The sequence below is a fragment of the Hyperolius riggenbachi genome, chromosome 8 (assembly GCF_040937935.1).
Source record: "Hyperolius riggenbachi isolate aHypRig1 chromosome 8, aHypRig1.pri, whole genome shotgun sequence".
Lineage (NCBI taxonomy): Eukaryota > Metazoa > Chordata > Amphibia > Anura > Hyperoliidae > Hyperolius > Hyperolius riggenbachi.
The window spans coordinates 79880759-79900296 of NC_090653.1; the positions used below are offsets into that span (position 1 = coordinate 79880759).

Here is a 19538-nt window from a genome sequence, read left to right on the forward strand (position 1 = left end):
GGACTGATTATCCTGAAGGCGGCTGGAGGAAGCACCAGGTATGTATAAAACTTTAATTTAATCTGTCTTAGGTTTACTTTGTTACACAGTAGTACTATACTCTACATATGCACTCCCCACAGAGCTGCAGGGAATCCACTGAGAATGCTGTGCACATTGAACACAGAGGTGTTGTCTGTTTACAATCTCCTCATTCCCCTGCAGAGTACCTGCACATCATTCTTACATGTACCCACACTTACATTGCCTAGGGCCTGATAGATGTTCTTTGTTCCGGTTTGTACCTTTTACAAGTACTCTTACCAAGGACTAGTTTTAGTCTAAAGGGAATAAATATAGTAGTCTACATATCCTTCTCACTTCAGATGTCTTGTAAAATTCCTAAGCGTTGGCAGTTAAGAGACGAATTTCATGTTACATACTTTTAATCAACAAAATTGTAATATGCAAATTAGAGGAGTCGGAGTCGGTGGAATCCTAAACTGAGGAGTCGGAGTCGGTGGATTTTTGGACCGACTCCACAGCCCTGATAGGAAGCCTGGAATATTTGCCCTCAGTATAGGTAGACTGGAATATTTGCCCTCAGTATAGGCAGCCTGGAATATTTGCCCCCAGTATAGGCAGCCTGGAATATTTGCCCCAGTATAGGTAGCCTGGAATATTTGCCCCAGTATAGGTAGCCTGGAATATTTACCCAGAGTATAGGTAGCCTGGAATATTTGCCAGCAGTAAAGGAAGCCTGGAATAGTTGCCCCCAGTATAGCTAGCATGGAATATTTGCCAGCAGTATAGGAAGCCTGGAATAGTTGCCCGCAGTATAGCTAGCATGGAATATTTGCCAGCAGTATAGGAAGCCTGGAATAGTTGCCCCCATTATAGCTAGCATGGAATATTTGCCTACAGTACAGGTAGCCTGGAATATTTGCCTACAGTATAGGTAGCCTGGAATATTTGCCTACAGTATAGATAGCCTGGAATATTTGCCCACAGTACAGGTAGCCTGGAATATTTGCCTACAGTATAGGTTGCCTGGAATATTTGCCCACAGTATAGGTAGCCTGGAATATTTGCCTACAGTATAGATAGCCTGGAATATTTGCCTGCAGTATAGGTAGCCTGGAATATTTGCCTACAGTATAGGTAGCCTGGAATATTTGCCCGCACTATAGCAAGCCTAGAATAGTTGCCTGCAGTATAGGAAGCCTAGAATAGTTGCCTGCAGTATAGGAAGCCTGGAATATTTGCCCTCAGCATGCAGAGTATAGTGAGCTGTTCTTACCTACTTCCTGGAGTCCACCGTCAGACTTCCTGTAATCGCTCAGCTCTCCCTTACTGCCTGGCAGCACTTCCTGCATCACTTGGTTACACACATGCAGGAAGCGATGCCAGCACTAGGGGGAGAACTTAGTGATGACAGGAAGTTTGGCACTGCTGGACTCCAGGCAGCAGGCAAGTTAGCAGCACGGGGGTAGCACGGGGTGCATAGAGGCTGCGACACTGATGCTGCAGGGGGGTGGTTGTCCCCCCCCTTCTGCACGCTGAGACCCAGGCTCTGCGCTACCCCCTTCGGACGTCCCTGCATACCCATGCTGCATTTTGCCATTAGGAACACTGTGGCATGGCTGCATTCGTATCTGCACATAAAACCAAGGTAATAAAGATTATGAAGTGAGCAACATCAGGAAATCAGAACGCTAAGGGCCAGATTTATCAAAGCAATTACAAAAGTTTTTTCTTCTTATTTTCTTATTGTTTCTACCCAATTCATCAAAACTGTAATCTGCATGTGTTCTGAGAATAAATTCTCTTACAAAATAAGAAGACTTTTGCACTAGTTCTGCATTCATTTCTAGAAACGTTGTACAGTTAGAACAGTGCAAAACCAGTGCTAATCTGTCTGAATTAAGAAGTGGTTGATACCACTACTAAAACTCATCAAAGCTGTAACACTGAGGGATAAACTGTCAGCTTGTGCTGCATGCGTTTTATTCTCCACATGACTGAATTCAAGTTCTCTTTCTCAGCTGTCAGTCACATCTCTTCCTTGTAAAGCCCGGTCAGCAGCTATTCTGTGAGATCTTTTTTTATGAAGCAGGAGTATCTGGACGGAAAGACATTCAGTCCACCCTAACTACCCTAAGACAGGCTCTGACTGCTGTGGTTTTCTTATTAAAATACTATTGAGAGTCCTCTTTTTCTGTGTCAAAGCTGCCAGAGTAAATCTTATATCACTCAGAGGATTCTCTCGCAAATTGTGGATTCTCACACAGACAATTGAGAATCCTTATTTCCTTGTTTTAGAATAGTTTTAAAAGGAAATTGCGCCTTCTTAAAGCGGACCTGAACCCAGAACTTCCCTTCTGCTGTAAAAGATAAGCAACAGCATAATAACCTTTAAAGTGGGATTGTCACCATAAAAATCAAATTTCAACAGCAACTGGTCTGAGTGTATTAAGTGATAGATGCTAATCCTGCATTCAAAACTTTCAAAACTTTTTCTGCTCTTATGGTTTGGAGTTATCACATACTTAAGGAGCACTGGCCCTTAAATTGCCATTGCCAAACTGTTGCATGCTGGGGGTTCTTTTTATCTATACCTTCCCTTTATTTCTCCCTCCTTCTAATCACATAAGACAGTGCACTTCCTAGTATAGACCTCACAAACACTGGTTTGCACGACAGCCCGGGGCCCTGGGCTTCCTCACTGGCCGGGGTCCCTACACCACCATGAGATACCCAGAGGAAAGTGCAGGTGGGCCTTGGATCTCTCACCACCAGGGAATTCCCCCCCCCCCCCCCCTGCCTTTGAACTGAATGCTTACTGCAACACACACAAATGCTCACTCCCAGCTAAAGCAATTCCCTACCTTTATTTGGTCAGCAGGCGCCAATCAGCCAATCAGGTGTACTGTTATACACCCTTTTCCCACCATACCAAATCTAGCAGGAATTGCATAAACTAGGTAGCATTCAGGTGGGAGGCTTCGGTTGAATGTAATCTTAAAGGGATACTGTAGGGGGGTCAGGAGAAAATGAGTTGAAGTTATCTGGGGCTTCTAATGGTCCCCCACAGACATCCTGTGCCCACGCAGCCACTCCCCAATGCTCCGGCCCCGCCTCTGGTTCACTTCTGGAATTTCAGACTTTAAAGTCTGAAAACCACTGCGCCTGCATTGCGGGAGCAGTATGCTCCCGCTGATGTCACTAGGAGCATACTGCGCAGGCCTAGTATGGTCTGTGCCTGCGCCGTGCGCTCCTGGTGACATCAGGGGAAGCGAGGACACGGCAACGCAGGCGCAGTGGTTTTCAGACTTTAAAGTCTGAAATTCCAGAAGTGAAGCGGAGGCGGGGCCGGAGCATCAGTGAGTGGCTGCACGGGCACAGGATGTCTGCGGGGGCCATTAGAAGCCCCAGGTAACTTCAACTCATTTTCCCCCGACCCCCCTACAGTATCCCTTTAAGGTGCGTACACACATGCGACTATAGTCGTTTGAAACGATCGTTCCCCGATCGTTTCAAACGATGATCGTTTAAAAAAAAGCAGCCAACGACCATTAGGTCTAACGACGGACGAGCTAGATCGTTAAAAACGAACGATCTAGCTTGGCGGATTTTTTCCAACGATGATCGTTTGCAAAAGTAGTACATCGTTGGAAACGGTCGTTCGTACTAGGCTTGACATGCACATTTCACTATTTCTCCATGGAACTTTTCATTTTTATGCGCAGGCGCAATAGTTGCTTTTACGTTATGTAACATTCGTTCTAACGATCAGATCGTTACACACCTTTTAAAACTAACTTTACTTAGGTCGTTCTTTCATCAATTAAAAGTTCGTTCGTCGTTGACAACGAACGATCGTTGTCGCATGTGTGTACGTAGCATTAGTCACAGATTAGAGGGGAAATTAGACAGGCTAAACTCTCTTAATACATACAATGTGCATTTCTCTCTGTTTTTCTTCTGTCCTGTGCAAGAGTTCAGGCCCACTTTAAAGAGAAACTCCGACCAAGAATTGAACTTTATCCCAATCAGTAGCTGATACCCACTTTTACATGAAAAATATAATGATTTTCACAAACAGACCATCAGGGGGCGCTGTATGACTGATTTTGTGCTGAAACCCCTCCCACAAGAGGCTCTGGTACCTTACGGTACTCTGGGCAAACTGCCACAATGTAACAATGACACACACAGGAAATGGCTGTTTATAGCTGTCTGTTAAAGCCAGAACAGCTACATAATCTGCCCACAGTAACAATGTCACCATGTAATACATGTCAGAATGTGAATCTGGGAGAGGAAAGATTTTACAATGAGCAAACTCTGACTAAATCATGTATACATAATTATTGTAAAAATTAAGCACCTTTTTATATTAAATTATTTTCACTGGAGTTCCTCTTTAAAATGTCTGAGACAGTTCTGCATGATTTCTAGAACCCTTATAATATCTTTCTCTCAGACACTATTGATAAATCCGGCCCTGTATCTGCATAGTAGTTCTGGGTGAGTGATGTAAAAGCACTAACTCCAGACTCAGCATTACAATCAGAAAAACAGCCAGAGAGCTCGACATTTCATTTTTACATTTTTTTTCAAGATCAGTAATGGCAGCCTCCACATTTGTTTTATAACTGGCGTACTTGAAAATAAACTAGTATTATGTGCACTGCCAGCCATCTTGGAACAGAGACAAATCCTAGACAGCCACACAGCAATGACAAAACAGCACTGCAGCAAATGACTGAAATGAGCATAACAGATCTGATTTCTGTACATTACATGGGAATAATGGCAACATCTGCAGAGCAGTCCAGTGCGCTATCCTCTGGATGTACAACGCAGGTGCCCCGACGACAATAGTCATTTATTATGTGCTGCGGCTTGTAAAACACCACGGCAGCACTATTATCAGCCTCGCTGCTGCACAGCTGCCGCCGGATGCCGCGTTAGGCCTGTAGCGGGAGTTAACCCAACAACAGCACTGCAAGGAGAGCAGAGGCTGAAGGAGCTGCTCTAGGCTCAGGGCAGGCCCTGTGGGCGTTGTACAAACAAATGTTGCGGATGTAACCCAATCTACAATGCAGTTCTGGGTCCACAGACAGGGATGTGATATCCAGATACCCAGAAGTAACGCATGTGGCTGCTGATATTCCAGCACATGGAGTAACAGTGCTGACAGAGGATGGATCATTGATATACCCATAAACCGTGGCGTTTATTGGACATTAGAGGCCATAATTTATTTATAGGCATATAAATCTGGAGACGCTCAGTAGAACGCATGGCCGGGAGCTATCCTGTACTGATAGCTTATTTTGTCTTCATATTGCTGCAGCTATTCTAACTCCACACAAAGCACACACATGCCGGAAGCGGCCATGTTGTAAATACAAGCCATCAATCCACATGAACAGAAGTCACAAATACACCTGAAATCTCTGTAGAAGCCAAAAAACAATCAGACTGCACTAAACTCAACACACATAAAAACATTCAATGAGCCTCAAGGTGGCCATACACTTATAGATTTGCAGCAGATTCGACCATCAGATAGATTTCGGTCAGATGCCTGTCATGTCGAAACTGACAGGAATCTATCAGATGTGTGCCACACACTAGGAACAGATTTCCAATAGATTTCAGAATGAAATCTATTGGAAATCTATCTAAAAGCATTACTGCACCATTAGATCCAATGCAACTCTATGGACCATCAATCTGCTGCCAACAGCAGATCGACCTAGATTTTCCATCCTGATACATCAAATTGATCGAAATCGGCTGCAAATCGATCGATCAATTTGATATAATAGATTTCTGATCGATTGATTCCATAGAATCGATCGATCGCTGAAATCGACCAGTATATGGGCCCCTTTATACAAACTTTAATCTTTCTCCTTTTGTAATGACTCCTTCCCCCTGAATAGGATCTCCAATCCAAGCCTCCATTCCGACCTTAACAATTTCTGACTCAGTTCCTAATCCTAATACTAAGCAAAAAAAAAAATCTTATCAATACCTTGCAATACAGTGGGAGGCAAAAGTTTGGGCAACCTTGTTAATAGTCATAATTTTCCTGTATAAATAGTTGGTTGTTACAATAAAAATTGTCAGTTAAATATATCATATAGGAGACACACACAGTGATATTTGAGAAGTGAAATGAAGTTTATTGGATTTACAGAAAGTGCACAATAATTGTTTAAATAAAAATAGGCAGGTGCATAAATTTGTCATTTTATTGATTCCAAAGCCTTTAGAACTAATTATTGGAACTCAAATTGGCTTGGTAAGCTCAGTGACCCCTGACCTACATACACCGGTGAATCCAATTATGAGAACGATTATTTAAGGGGGTCAATTGTAAGTTTCCCTCCTCTTATTTTCTCTGAAGAGTAGCAACATGAGGGTCTCAAAACAACTCTCAAATGACCTGAAGAAAAACATTGTTCACCATCATGGTTTAGGGAAAGGATACAGAAAGCTTTCTCAGATATTTCAGCTGTCTGTTTCCACAGTTAGGAACATATTGAGGAAATGGAAGACCACAGGTTCAGTTCAAGTTAAGGCTCAAAGTGCCGGCCCAAGAAAAATCTCGGAAATACAGAAGTGACGAATGGTGAGAACAGTCAGAGTGAACCCAGAGGCCAGCACCAAAGACCTACAACATCATCTTGCTGCAGATGGAGTCACTGTGCATCGTTCAACCATTTGATGCACATTACACAGGGAGATGCTGTATGCATCCTCCCACACCACAAACAGAGCCGCTTGAGGCATGCTAAAGCACATTTGGACAAGCCAGCTTCATTTTGCAATAAGGTGCTGTGGACTGATGAAACTAAAATTGAGTTATTTGGGCATAACAAGGGGCGTTATGCATGGAGGAAAAAGAACACAGCATTCCAAGAAAAACACCTGCTACCTACAGTAAAATATGGTGGTGGTTCCATCATGCTGTGGGGCCAGTGAAGGGACTGGGAATCTTATCAAAGTTGAGGAACGCATGGATTCCACTTAGTATCAGCAGATTCTGGAGACCAATGTCCAGGTATCAGTAACAAAGCTGAAGCTGCGCCGGGGATGGATCTTTCAACAAGACAACGACCCTAAACACTGCTCAAAATCCAATAAGGCCTTCATGCAGAGGAACAAGTACAACATTCTGTAATGGCCATCTCAGTCCCCAGACCTGAATATAATTGAAAATCTGTGGTGTGAGTTAGAGAGCTGTCCATGCTCAGAAGCCATCAAACCTGAATGAACTAGAGATGTTTTGTAAAGAGGAATGGTCCAAAATACCTTCAACCAGAATCCAGACTCTCATTGGCACCTACAGGAAGCGTTTAGAGGCTGTAAATTTTGCAAAGGAGGATCTACTAAATATTGATTTCATGTCTTTTTTTGGTGCCCAAATTTATGCACCTGCATGATTTTGTTTAAACAATTATTGCACACTTTCTGTAAATCCAATAAACTTAATTTTACTTCTCAAATATCACCGTGTGTGTCTCCTGTATGATATATTTAACTGACATTTTTTATTGTAACAACCAAATATTTATACAGGAAAATCATCAAGATTAACTAGGTTGCCCAAACTTTCGCATCCCACCATACACCTGAAGTGGAAAAAAAAGATAAGCCATTTTATGCATAGAACAAATCTTAAATACAAGTTTCCAGGAGTCCCAAGTCCATCTTTTGTTTTTAAAGGATACCCGTGGTGACATGTGACATGATGAGATAGTCATGTGTATGTACAGTGCCTAGCACACAAATAACTATGCTGTGTTCCTTTTTTTCTTTCTCTGTCTGAAAGAGTTAGCTATCAGGTATGTAAGTGGCAGTTCCTGTCTGAGTCAGGACTGGGTCAGACTACAGTGTGACGTTCACTGATAAGAAAGGACAACTATAAAACACTTTTCTAGCAGTAAAAGGCTTCTGAGAGCAGGAAAGAGATAAAAAGGGTCAATAGTTCATAGATTTTAGCTCTGGCAAACTTCAATAAATGTGCCATTGAGCAAAAACAATAAAACAGTAAAAACTTAAAAAGTAGATTTAAATATAAAATAAAACTGTGGAATATATTCAAAAGTAATTTTTAGGAGCAGGAGGATAGATACATTTGTTTATTTTATTAGTTTATTATTACCTCGGGTGTCCTTTAAGTGTTGAAAATCTGCATTACTGAGATTGGACTGCCTTACTGGAATGACAGGTGTTCTTTACAATTAAACTGTCACACAGAGTAGCGATGATCTAATAAATGTCTTTAATCTCTCTCTCCTTCCGTTGGAAGTGTTCATCACAGTCACAGCCATTTTATGACCTCTTATTAGTTATTGAGGATGACTGGAATACAGTCTGACATCCCTGACTGTGGATAGACTGATTTATACAGTGTTGGTATATTAACATTTACAGTGAACAAGAAACCCTCTGAATGCTACATAAAAATAATCTATCACCTACACAAGACAATACAAATAACATTTATATCGTGTTTTTTTCCTGGCGGACTCAAAGTGGCAGAGCTGCAGCCACTAGGGTGCGCTCTATAGGCAGTAGCAGTGTTAGGGAGACTTGCCCAAGGTGTAATACTGAATAGGTGCAGCTAAGAGTAGGTCATTGCTACACCTAAACTTTCCAAGACCTTCATCTAGCCCAATATTATCACTTATCCCTAATCAGTAAATCTAGCCTAACCCTAACCTTTCCTCCACAGTTCCTGAAGACCCTCACACTGACTTCCACTATGCATTACTTATCCTGATCTTCTTACCCGCCAAAAATATTGATATGTACCCATTAGGATGCGGGTGTTACAATATTTGAGCCCTCTTGGTACGGCATGAAATTGAACTGAACTATGCTTACCTCATATGACTGTACAGGGATGGAGCATGCTGGTACTTCCACTATCCATTAGGGATCTGAAGAGACTCATAGAAACTACATTTTGCAAAAACAATGCAACACACATCCTCTCTGTATACTGTACAGCCTTACAAGCAGCTTGGATTTTCTGAGTATTGGCTTGGTTTACATAATACATAATAATTAATCTCCTCATACATGGTAGCAAAGAATAAAAAATACTTTGCATGTAATGTGATTTGGGGTACAATACAAATATCCTGTTTGGGACTGGTAATGACTGGTTGATTGAATAGGCCCATAAAGGGTTTATCCAACTCCCCATCCATGTCATCAATGATGGTAAAACCCACCAAGTTGGTCTCTTTAAAGAGGAACTGTAGTGTAAATAACAATGAATAAAATTGCTTATTTTTACATTAATTTATAGATTATTTAGTCAGTGTTTGCCCATTGTAAATTCTTTCCTCCCCCGATTTACATTCTGAACTTTATTAGAAGTGGCCACAGCTTTAGTCCTGCCAGGTGATCTGTACAGAATGTTTGTTTACTGGGAGTTCTATGCACAGAGGGAGATATACTGTTTGCTTGGCAGTTGGAAAAAAGAAGGCTTTATTTCCCACAATGCAATGAGTTTAACAAACAGCAAACTGTCAGGACTAGGGTCATGACATCACACTGTGGGAGGGGTTTCACCACAATATCAGCCATACAGAGCTCCCCAACGATCCATCTGAAGAGAAGGTAAAGCTTTCTCGTGGGAAAGGGGGCATCAGCTACTGACTGGGATGAAGTTTAATCCTGGGTTACAGTTCCTCTTTAAATTAGTCTCTATTATATCTAGAGATGCCAATTGGACAATTGAACTTACCCATCTAATTCCTCTGAACCTGCTCAGCATGGTACTTAGACAGCTTAGGGAACACTGAAAATCTTAGCCAATAAAGTGTCAATTCTGAATATTGCTTTTAAAGCCCACACCCAGTAGAACTCGGTAGCATTATGCTTCGTAGAGAGGTGGAATGGTTAGAGCCTTGTCTTGTTATCATTGGCCATTGGAAAGATAAGGCTTGGTTCACACATAAATCTGTACATTTCTGGTCCAGTCCAGTCAGTTTTGCATCAGCTTTCTATCAGTTTTACCTGATAGGATTTGAAATGTACACCTTTTTTGTGTGAACACATCCATAGAACACCGATAAAAAGATGATGCAAAACTGACAGGACTAGACCGGAAATGTACATCTCTTCTGTGTGTGCCCAGCTTTACAACTTTCTTCCTGCCTTGGTGTAACCCAGGATTCTGCAGGGAAAGTAATGTCCTACTCAACATTCTGGATTTTGGACCTTGCCTATAACTTTAGAAAGGCTTCCTAATAAATTATATATGAGCTCAAGAGGGGGGGAAACAAGAAGCTCCTCCCACAGCAGTGACTTTGGCGTCACTAGAATAGGAAGAGAGGGGATCTCCTCAGTGCGTTCTATAGAGTGGTGAAGATTCGGCAGGGTGTCCAAGTATTAATTCACTACATGCAAAATGAGAGAAATAAAAAAGCTCAAGCCCTTCTAACATTTTCTTCTTATGTATATCAGACCTTTAAGTCCATCATATTATTAAATAATCATTCAAGTCACATACAATTAGCATTTCAACAGGGTTACATCATGCTGAATTTTGAGTAAGTTTGTTCCAAAAATGTATATCACAGCTGAACAGAACTGAGTAATTTCAAACAGACTGTCAAATGAGTACATTTGTGGGCGTACGGATTAAAACCAATGTGCACTAGCAACCATCAGGCAATCAACAATTATCTGCTTCTTCTAAACTGTGTCTAAACTGTTGAAAAGTGGCAACTGATTGGCTGCCATCAGAGGCGGACCTACCATGAAGCGGCCTGTCAGATTACCTGGGGGCGGTGCTGGGACAGTGACATCGTGAGGGAGGTGTGGGCGTGGCAGGGGTGACATCCGCTCGACAAAAGTGGGGAGGCGGGCTGAGATCATTCCTCCCTCCCCATGAACCCCCCCCCCCCCCCCCCCCCGTTCCCTTGTAAAAGTTATCGGCAGCCGACTCCTCTTTACTTCCTGTTTCCCTAAACATCATGCAGGGAAAAAGGAAGTAGAGAAGAGACGGCTGCTGAAAAGCATGGACGCATTGCATGGACAGGTGAGAGACTTACAAAAACGCACCACTGTGCCAGCTCTGCAAGGGGAAACCAGAAAGGGGGCCCTTTCCATGGAAAGAGAGAGAGGGGTAGCAGCAAGAAAGAAAATTTGCTTCAGGCGGCAAATAGTGTAAAACCAGCCCTGGCTGCCATGATTTACTATACTTCGTCCATAACCGCTGTTTTCTGCATTTTTTTTTCTTTAAAAGGTGACAACAATTCAAATCTGATAGGTCACTTATGTGCGAATGCTGGTGGAGAGTAGAGATGGCCTGAACGGTTCACCGGCGAACGGTCCCTTGTGAACTTCCGGGATTCGCGATCGCGGAGAACCGCAAACTTTTCCGGAAGTTCGGTTTGCCCCCATAGTGCATCATGAAGGTCAACTTTGACCCTCTACATCACAGTCAGCAAACACATTGTAGCCAATCAGGCTACACTCCTTCCTGAAGCACCCCCCCCCCCCTTATAAAAGGCAGGCAGCGTCAGGCTTTTCACTAACTCGCGTGCCTGCAGTAATTAGTGAAGGGATAGCTGCTGCAGACTCTCATAGGGAAAGCTTAGTTAGGCTCTTGTAGGCTTCTTAGCTTGTTCCTTGCTGATTCTTATTGCTAAAAAAAAGCACCCCGCAACAGCTCTTTTGAGAGCTAATCTTGTTCTTTTGATCTATTTTTTTTTCTGTGAGTCCTACTGACACTTGTGTTGCATAGACAGCCTTGCTAATTCCTACTGTGTGTGTTACTGTGCCTGTCCGGTACCTGCCTCTATGTGACAGGTGCACATTGTAATACCCATCCCTGCATATACCTACCTGCTGTCCACTGTGCACCGACCCATCTACGTGAGCGCATGCAGTGTCACTGTGCCTGTCCGGTACCTGTCTGTGTGTGACAGGTGCACATTGTAATACCCATCACTGCATATACCTACTACTACCTGTTGTTCACTTCAGTGCACCTACCCACCTACGTGAGTGCACGCAGTGTGATATACCACCTGTTAACTGCACCTGTGTGACTGCACATTGTATTAGTCAAGTGCATACCTTATACTTCATCCCCCCTAATATGGACAAAACAAAAGGCAGAGGCAGGCCACCTGGCAGGTCTGATCGAGGTCGCGCTGTCGTGATTTCGTACAGCCCTCGACCAAAGTACAGTGTTCAGAAGAAGGCACGTGCCATCAACCCCCAATATTGTCAGGACATAGTTGATTATTTAACACAGAACACTTCATCTTCCTCAGCTTCTGCACGGAAGCGTGACATATCTTCCTCCTCCTGCTCTGATTCTGGCACCCCACTTAACACTCAGTCGGCCGCCACCACCAAAGTGGTATCACCCCAGGGCTCAGTGGTGTGGAAATTTTTTTGTGTGTCTGCCTCAGATGAGAACAATGCAATCTGTACTCTGCCACCGAAAATTGAGCCGTGGAAAGACCAAGACCCGCGTAGGGACAACCACCTTACGAAGGCACATGATTACAAAGCACAAACTGCAATGGGATGACCACCTGAGAGAAAGCAGCAAATACACACACCGCAGTGGAAGAGATGCAATTTTTTCTCAAAAAAGGCGATATCCAAACTGTACCGTGATGTTGAAAGGTAAGTGGTGTCATCTCTGGCACACAGCGTTGGGTCAAGGGTCCATCTGACCACGTGGTCTGCAAAGCACGGTCAGGCCTGCCCGAAGACTAAGTCAGTCCCCACACACAGCATCTTTGCCTGCACGCCGTGTGACTGCCTACCCCAAGACTAAGTCGCTCCCCACACAGCACCTCTGCCCGTAGGCTGCTTGACTGCCTTCTCCGCCACCACCAACAAGGCTAGGACTCCAGGCGGATTCCTGAATTTTTAAGGCTGCTGCTAGCAACGGCTGCTATACTAATTTTTCTGGTGTGTGTACATGCCTGCCTAATGTTTCTGGCTGCACTGCAGCTGCAACAACAAAGCAAAAGGCATGTACATGTGTCAATTCCCCTTCGTGATCATTACCTTGCCGCGGTAAAGGGGCTTGCGTAGCACAATGAAGCAATGACCGGTGGCTATATGAGGGTCTCAGGGGGGAGGGGCACAACCAAGATAATAAGGTCATTGCTTTATTGTGGACAGACCAAATTTGATCAGCTGGACAGTCACTGTTTTTCTATCATCAAGCTACCACAGTCAAAGTTCACCTTCCCATTGAAATCTATTGCGGTTCGTGCGAACTGAACTTTTGCGGAAGTTCGCGAACCGAAAGTCGGAGGTTCGTGACATCTCTAGTGGAGAGTAGAACTCTCTGACTTTCTGTAGTTCTGGCAGAGAGAATCCATTATAGTTCTGCATTTAAGTGAAAAAAATGGATCTCTCACAGTGAGATTACAATTTTCTGGCCATGGCAAATGAACGTTGTCTCAGGTGCAGAGATCTCACCACCCAAGGAAGGCAATGGATAATGCAATCCCTTATCAATAGACTTACCCTGTAAATGCACCTATCTTCCTCACCTCCAATATACAGATCATCCTAATTCTTTAAACTGGTGGAAAAAAAAAGAGTCTTTGAAATAACTCTCCTTATTGCAGTCACATGACCAAATGTCAGAGCTCTAGTCATGTGATCTCTTGTAAAGGATCCAATATCAGGAAGTACATCTGATTGACTGGCTACACTTGAATGTCAGTCTCCTAAGCTCCTTCTGTAGAGATCACAGCATTCACACAGGTGCAACAGAGGGAGCAGAGCTATGCTGACAATCAGTGTTTCTGCCTAAACTCTACCCATCCCCTCACAGAGATCACATGACCATCGCTCTGGCCTTTGATTATGTCACTAGTATGAGAGAGAAAGAGGAGTACCATGTTTTCTGAAAGAAAAGCTTAATATTTCAGGAGCCCTTTGAAAATGTACCCACTTAGAGGAGTAAGATGGTCAGAACAGCACAGGTGGGGGTTGGGGAATTGGCTGTCTGGTATGTAATTCTTAAAGTAAGGGTGCATACACACATTCAATTTTGATTGGCCAATCACTGACTGTTTTTACCACCTCCATGTAGTATGAGGGCCAACGGAGTTTGAAAGAGTTTGAATACAATAAACCGATTGTGTAGGTAAGATCTCATACTACATGGAGGTGGTCAAATTGGCCAATCAATGGCCAACAAAAATTTGATGTGTGTTCGTGGCTTTAGGTGTGGCCTGCTGTCAAATATAAACATCTTTAGTGAACAAAAGCAAACATTAGCACATTATAGCGCTTTGAGTCCGCCAGGAGAAAAGCGCGATATAAATGTTAGTTGTCTTGTCTTGTCTATAACATCTAAACCAACATAGTGGGTGTTTTTGTGTGCGACACTGACCGCTGACACTGACCACAGACCACTGAAAATGTCCCAAGTGTCACTTAGGGTCCAAGCAGAAAAGATGCATGCCTAATGTTTTCTTGCTTTGAAGTACCCCTAAACTGAGAGGGATATGGAAGCTGCCATATTTATTTGCTGCTAAACAATACCAGTTGCCTGGCAGTTCAGCTGATCTCTTTGGCTGCAATAGTGTCTGAATCACACACCTGAAACAAGCATACAGCTAATCCAGTCAGACTTCAATCAGAACATCTGAACTGCATGCTTGTTCAGAGTCTATGGCTAAGAGTATTGAGGCAGAGGATCAGCAAAACAGGCAGTTGCCTGACTCTCCTGGTGATCCTATGTCTCTAATACTTTTAGCCACAGGCCCCCCGAACAAGCATGCAGATCAGGGGCTCTGACTGAGGTCAGACTAGATTAGCTGCATGCTTGTTTCAGGTGTTTGATTCAGCCACTACTGCAGCCAAAGAGATCAGCAGGACTGCTAGGCGACTGGCATTGTTTAAAATGAAACTCCCATATCTCTCTCAATTAAGGTGCACTTTAAGCATCATTCTGGGCTTGATTTAATCATATTCTTCGATATAGGTGAATGTGCAAACTTGTATTTATTAAAAATTATCTATTACTTGGTAAAAATTAGTAACGTCTACCTAAGTTGTACTGGACCATAATGGGGGTTGCTAACACTTTAGTGCACTAGTACATGCACATCTGCATTCACATGCATGCAAAGGCAGCAAGACTTTTTGTTAAAGTGGTCTGAAAGCCAGCATTTCTACCTTGCTCTAAAAGATTCCTCACAGCTTTAAAGCTACTATCCCAGAAAACAATATTAGCAGAACATCACTGAAATGGTTAAACAAAGCATTTTCTCCTGCTATTCAGCTTCAAATCCGCATCCAAACTGTAGATAACAGTATCGTGTTTACTTGTTAAAGCACAAATGTATCAACACTGGAATGTAAACAAACACTCTCTGAGAAACTCTCTGCTTCAGGCACACACAGTGTTCAGAATAGCTCATTAGAAGATTAATATATAATAAAAAGCAGTTATAATAGAAAAAGAATAAAATGCAATTGCAGCTTTCAGGGCAAGAAAAACAACACTTTGGAAAGTTGTTATTTGTAAACAGACAATATTACTTGTGCGCAATAGCAAATATGATAACTGTGAGTAATACAAAGTAGGAAAACACAGTTTTATTGAATGTTATGTCAGAGTTTCAGACCACTTTAATATAAACACACTAAATGTATTGATAGACAATCCCTTGCTTTGGATGTGTATATGTGCCAAATGCGATTACACAGCTGGTCATTTAATAACCTTTAATCAACCCTAGACATGGTCCAATAAGACCCAGGGGTGGCTTGCGATCTTTCACCACTAACATAATAGATCCAAGCAGTATCTGCAGCATCAGCTACGTTCTCCAATGATCTCTTGAGAGAACCTAAGTCGATCAGGCCTCATGTCTCCTGAGAACAGCCATCTTAAATTCTCTGGAGTACTGTAAGCTCTGCAGCACAATATAGGAAGAGTCAGCTTACCTTTTCAATCTTCTCCAGCCAGCCCTTGTTCTGCGTCAGTTCAGCCATAAATGCCTGGTGCTTGAGCCATTTCTTGTGGAGCTTCTGTGTCACGTCCCGTGAGTTATCCCGAGCCATCAGTGTCTTCTCACTGATCCAGGCATCCAGCTGCAGGGGACAGAGACCAGGGTGAGAGTGGAGGAGTCCATGTTTGCAGGGTAAAAAGTCCCGTAACTTGCCACGCTTTCATTATCTGGTGTAAGGGAGCATGAGAGGGGAGGCAAGAAACAATGCCTCGTCATACATCCCAGCTATGGAAGCCTTACAGAGCAGGAAAAGTTGTGAGGAAGCTGCATGAGACAGGTGCTTTAGGGAAGAGAGGAAACACACAAAACAGGTACAGAAAAAAAGTAATGTGTGAGCAGGAGGATTCAGGGGCACAAGATGGAATGAATGATGTCTGAAACAGGTAGGAAAACACTAGAAGAGCAAACCAGTACCATAAAGAGATGAGATAACTGACAGACAGGCAGGAGAAATGGCAAAAGAGAGGGGAGAGAACAGCAGAAAACAGAGAGAATGAAGGAAAAATGGAACAGTCAGGAGAGAGTGACAGTCAGCAATGTGAATTGGTAAGAAAGTGGATACATTCAGAACAGGATACAGTTAGGAGAGAGAAGAAAAGCTCTGGTAAAAGGCCATCAAGAGTGTATGTGTGTGTGAGAGCCACACTTGATGAAGTGGGATCAGGTTGAGAAAGAGACAAACAGACAACGTGTCAAAGCAGAGAGAGAGAGACGAAAGAAAGTCAGAAGAAGAAAACAGTCAGAAAATGATCAGTGAGAAGGGGCAGCCATGAAATGCAGAATGAGACAAGTGATCAAAAAGAACAAAAAACAAGTGACTGAAGAATGAGAGTGTGTGAGATACTCAGTCCAGTCCAGTGAGAGACAGTCAGCAGAGAGCATGTGAGATGCTCAGTCCAGTCCAGTGAGAGACCGTCAGCAGAGAGAGTGACAGATACTCATTCCAGTCAAGTGAGACAGTCAACAGAGAGTGTGATAGATACTCAGTCCAGTCCAGTGAGACAGTCAGCAGAAAGTGTGAGAGATACTCAGTCCAGTGAGAGTCAGAAGAGAGCGTGAGAGATACTCGGTCCAGTGAGAGACAGTCAGCAGAGAGAAACTCAGTCCAGTCCAGTGAGAGAGTCAGCAGAGAGTGTGAGAGATACTCGGTCCAGTCCAGTGAGAGACAGTCAGCAAAGCGTGAGAGATACTCAGTCCAGTGAGAGAGTCAGCAGAGACCATGAGAGATAGTCCAGTGAGAGAGTCAGCAGAAAGCGTAAGAGATACTCAGTCCAGTGAGAGAGTCAGCAGAGACCATGAGAGATACTCAGTCCAGTGAGAGAGTCAGCAGAGAGCGTGAGAGATACTCAGTCCAGTGAGAGAGTCAGCAGAGAGTGTGAGAGATATTCGGTCCAGTGAGAGAGTCAGCAGAGAGAAACTCAGTCCAGTCCAGTGAGAGAGTCAGCAGAGAGAAACTCAGTCCAGTCCAGTGAGAGAGTCAGCAGAGAGTGTGAGAGAGCCTCGGTCCAGTCCAGTGAGAGACAGTCAGCAAAGCGTAAGAGATACTCAGTCCAGTGAGAGAGTCAGCAGAGACCATGAGAGATACTCAGTCCAGTGAGAGAGTCAGCAGAGAGCGTGAGAGATACTCAGTCCAGTGAGAGAGTCAGCAGAGAGTGTGACAGGGGACATGCAGTCACTGTGGACAAATTCCCAAGCATCCTAGAATAACCAGGGCAGAAATGTGATAGTAGGAATCCATAGTGAACTGTCACAGTAGAGAGTCATACAGAAAAGCATGTCAGTTAGCAACAGAAGACACAGATCTGAGAGAGATAAATGGATTATTGATTGGCGTGCAGGAAATAAAGATTCAGAGGGTTACTGGACTTAAGAAATAATATCAGGTTGGCATGAGAGAGAAAAAGACAAGTGATAGAGGTCAGAAGGGCAAGAACAGGAGAGAGAGAGAGAGAGAGAGAGAGAGAGAGAGAGAGAGGTGTGATTGGTGATATCAGAAACAGATGAGAAACGCACCGGTGAGACTAATGAAGATATTTACAAAACAGATAGGCAATCACAGGGCCGGAGATAGAGAAAAGAGACAGATCGGTAAGAGAGATGTTATCAGGAAATGCTGAGAAAACAGGCAGAATGACAGAGTACGAATACATCTGAAAAAAGAGAAGCGGGTGAAGGTATGAAAGGGTTATATGCTGCAAGAAAAGAGAGTGGGATGGCTGGAAGTGACAGCGAGAGGAAGCGATAAGAGCATTAGAGAGCGAGGTAAAGAGAGAGCGGTCGAGTGGAAAGCAATAAACAGGAGACTGCAAGAGATGGTGCTGTGCTGCCTGCAGATGCTGCTGTCAGTGCTCTGTGTCCTGCGATGCTGTTTGGTGCAGTGAGATTTGCTGTCCCTGTGAGGGGTGGGCTGCCTGAATCCCCAGCACAGACCCTTCAGCTAGCCCAGTCACCGAGTGCGGGGACCCTGCTATCCGGACACATGCTCATTGGCAGCAGGTCCCCTTCGGTGCACAGTCAAGGTGGGATGGTGGAATGATCCCACTGCAGTGAATGGATGGAAGGGGCGGATCCTGGGTCTGATGCGTCATCTCCCCCCACCCCTTCCCCTCTCCATCCACTGCCTAACTACCGAGCATAAATCTCTACAGACCTCTCTTCATATCTAACTCTGTATTTATCCATCTATCGGCTGCACTTCACAAGGAAAACTTAAACATTCATTAATTGCAGTATAAATAAGATCTGGGAGCTTTTCCAGCCAAGAACTGAATCCTGTTTTTGAGGAGTTTGGATCTTATAAGGGGTCTGTCACCAAGCTTAGCACCCACCTCAGAAACCTGAAACAGAAGCCGTCTGCCTTATGGAAACTTTTTAGAGTTCTAATATCCAACTGTGATTATTTCTAGGTACATTATAACTATGACTTGTAAACAGCTATTAATATTTACTGTGCTATCCTTGATATTTTCACACCAAAATGATATTTTAACATTCCAATTTATTTTGAACACTCAGACAAAACATAAGTAAATTATTTTCAGCAGCATGGAGAGCAGTGAAGACTGAGCAATATTATACATGTGCTATACAGTAAAGCAGTCATAATGTGTATATAATATTCAGCACCATGGAGAGCAGTGAAGACTGAGCAATATAATACACGTGATATACAGTAATGCAGTCACACACTGTATATAATATTCAGTGCCATGGAGAGCAGTGAAGACTGAGCAATATTATACAGGTGATATACAGTAAAGCAGTCACATACTGTATAGAATATTCAGCACCATGGAGAGCAGTGAAGACTGAGCAATATTATACAGGTGATATACAGTAAAGCAGTCATAATGTGTATATAATATTCAGCACCATGGAGAGCAGTGAAGACTGAGCAATATTATACATGTGATATACAGTAAAGCAGTCACATGCGGTATATAATCTCCAGAACCATGAAGAGCAGTGAAGACTGAGCAATATTATACATGTGCTTTACAGTAATGCAGTCAC

The 19538-nt window shown here is 43.3% G+C and overlaps 1 protein-coding gene across 3 annotated transcripts in view; it reads right to left on the reverse strand.

The window, feature by feature from the left end:
• SPTBN4 (spectrin beta, non-erythrocytic 4) overlaps positions 1 to 19538 on the reverse strand; it is a 265502-nt gene that overhangs the window by 96740 nt on the left and 149224 nt on the right. For all 3 annotated transcript variants that reach the window (XM_068250768.1, XM_068250770.1, XM_068250769.1), the window contains one exon: positions 15961 to 16107. In XM_068250768.1, the coding sequence (XP_068106869.1) occupies positions 15961 to 16107 (147 nt within the window). The remainder of the gene's footprint in view (positions 1 to 15960; positions 16108 to 19538) is intronic.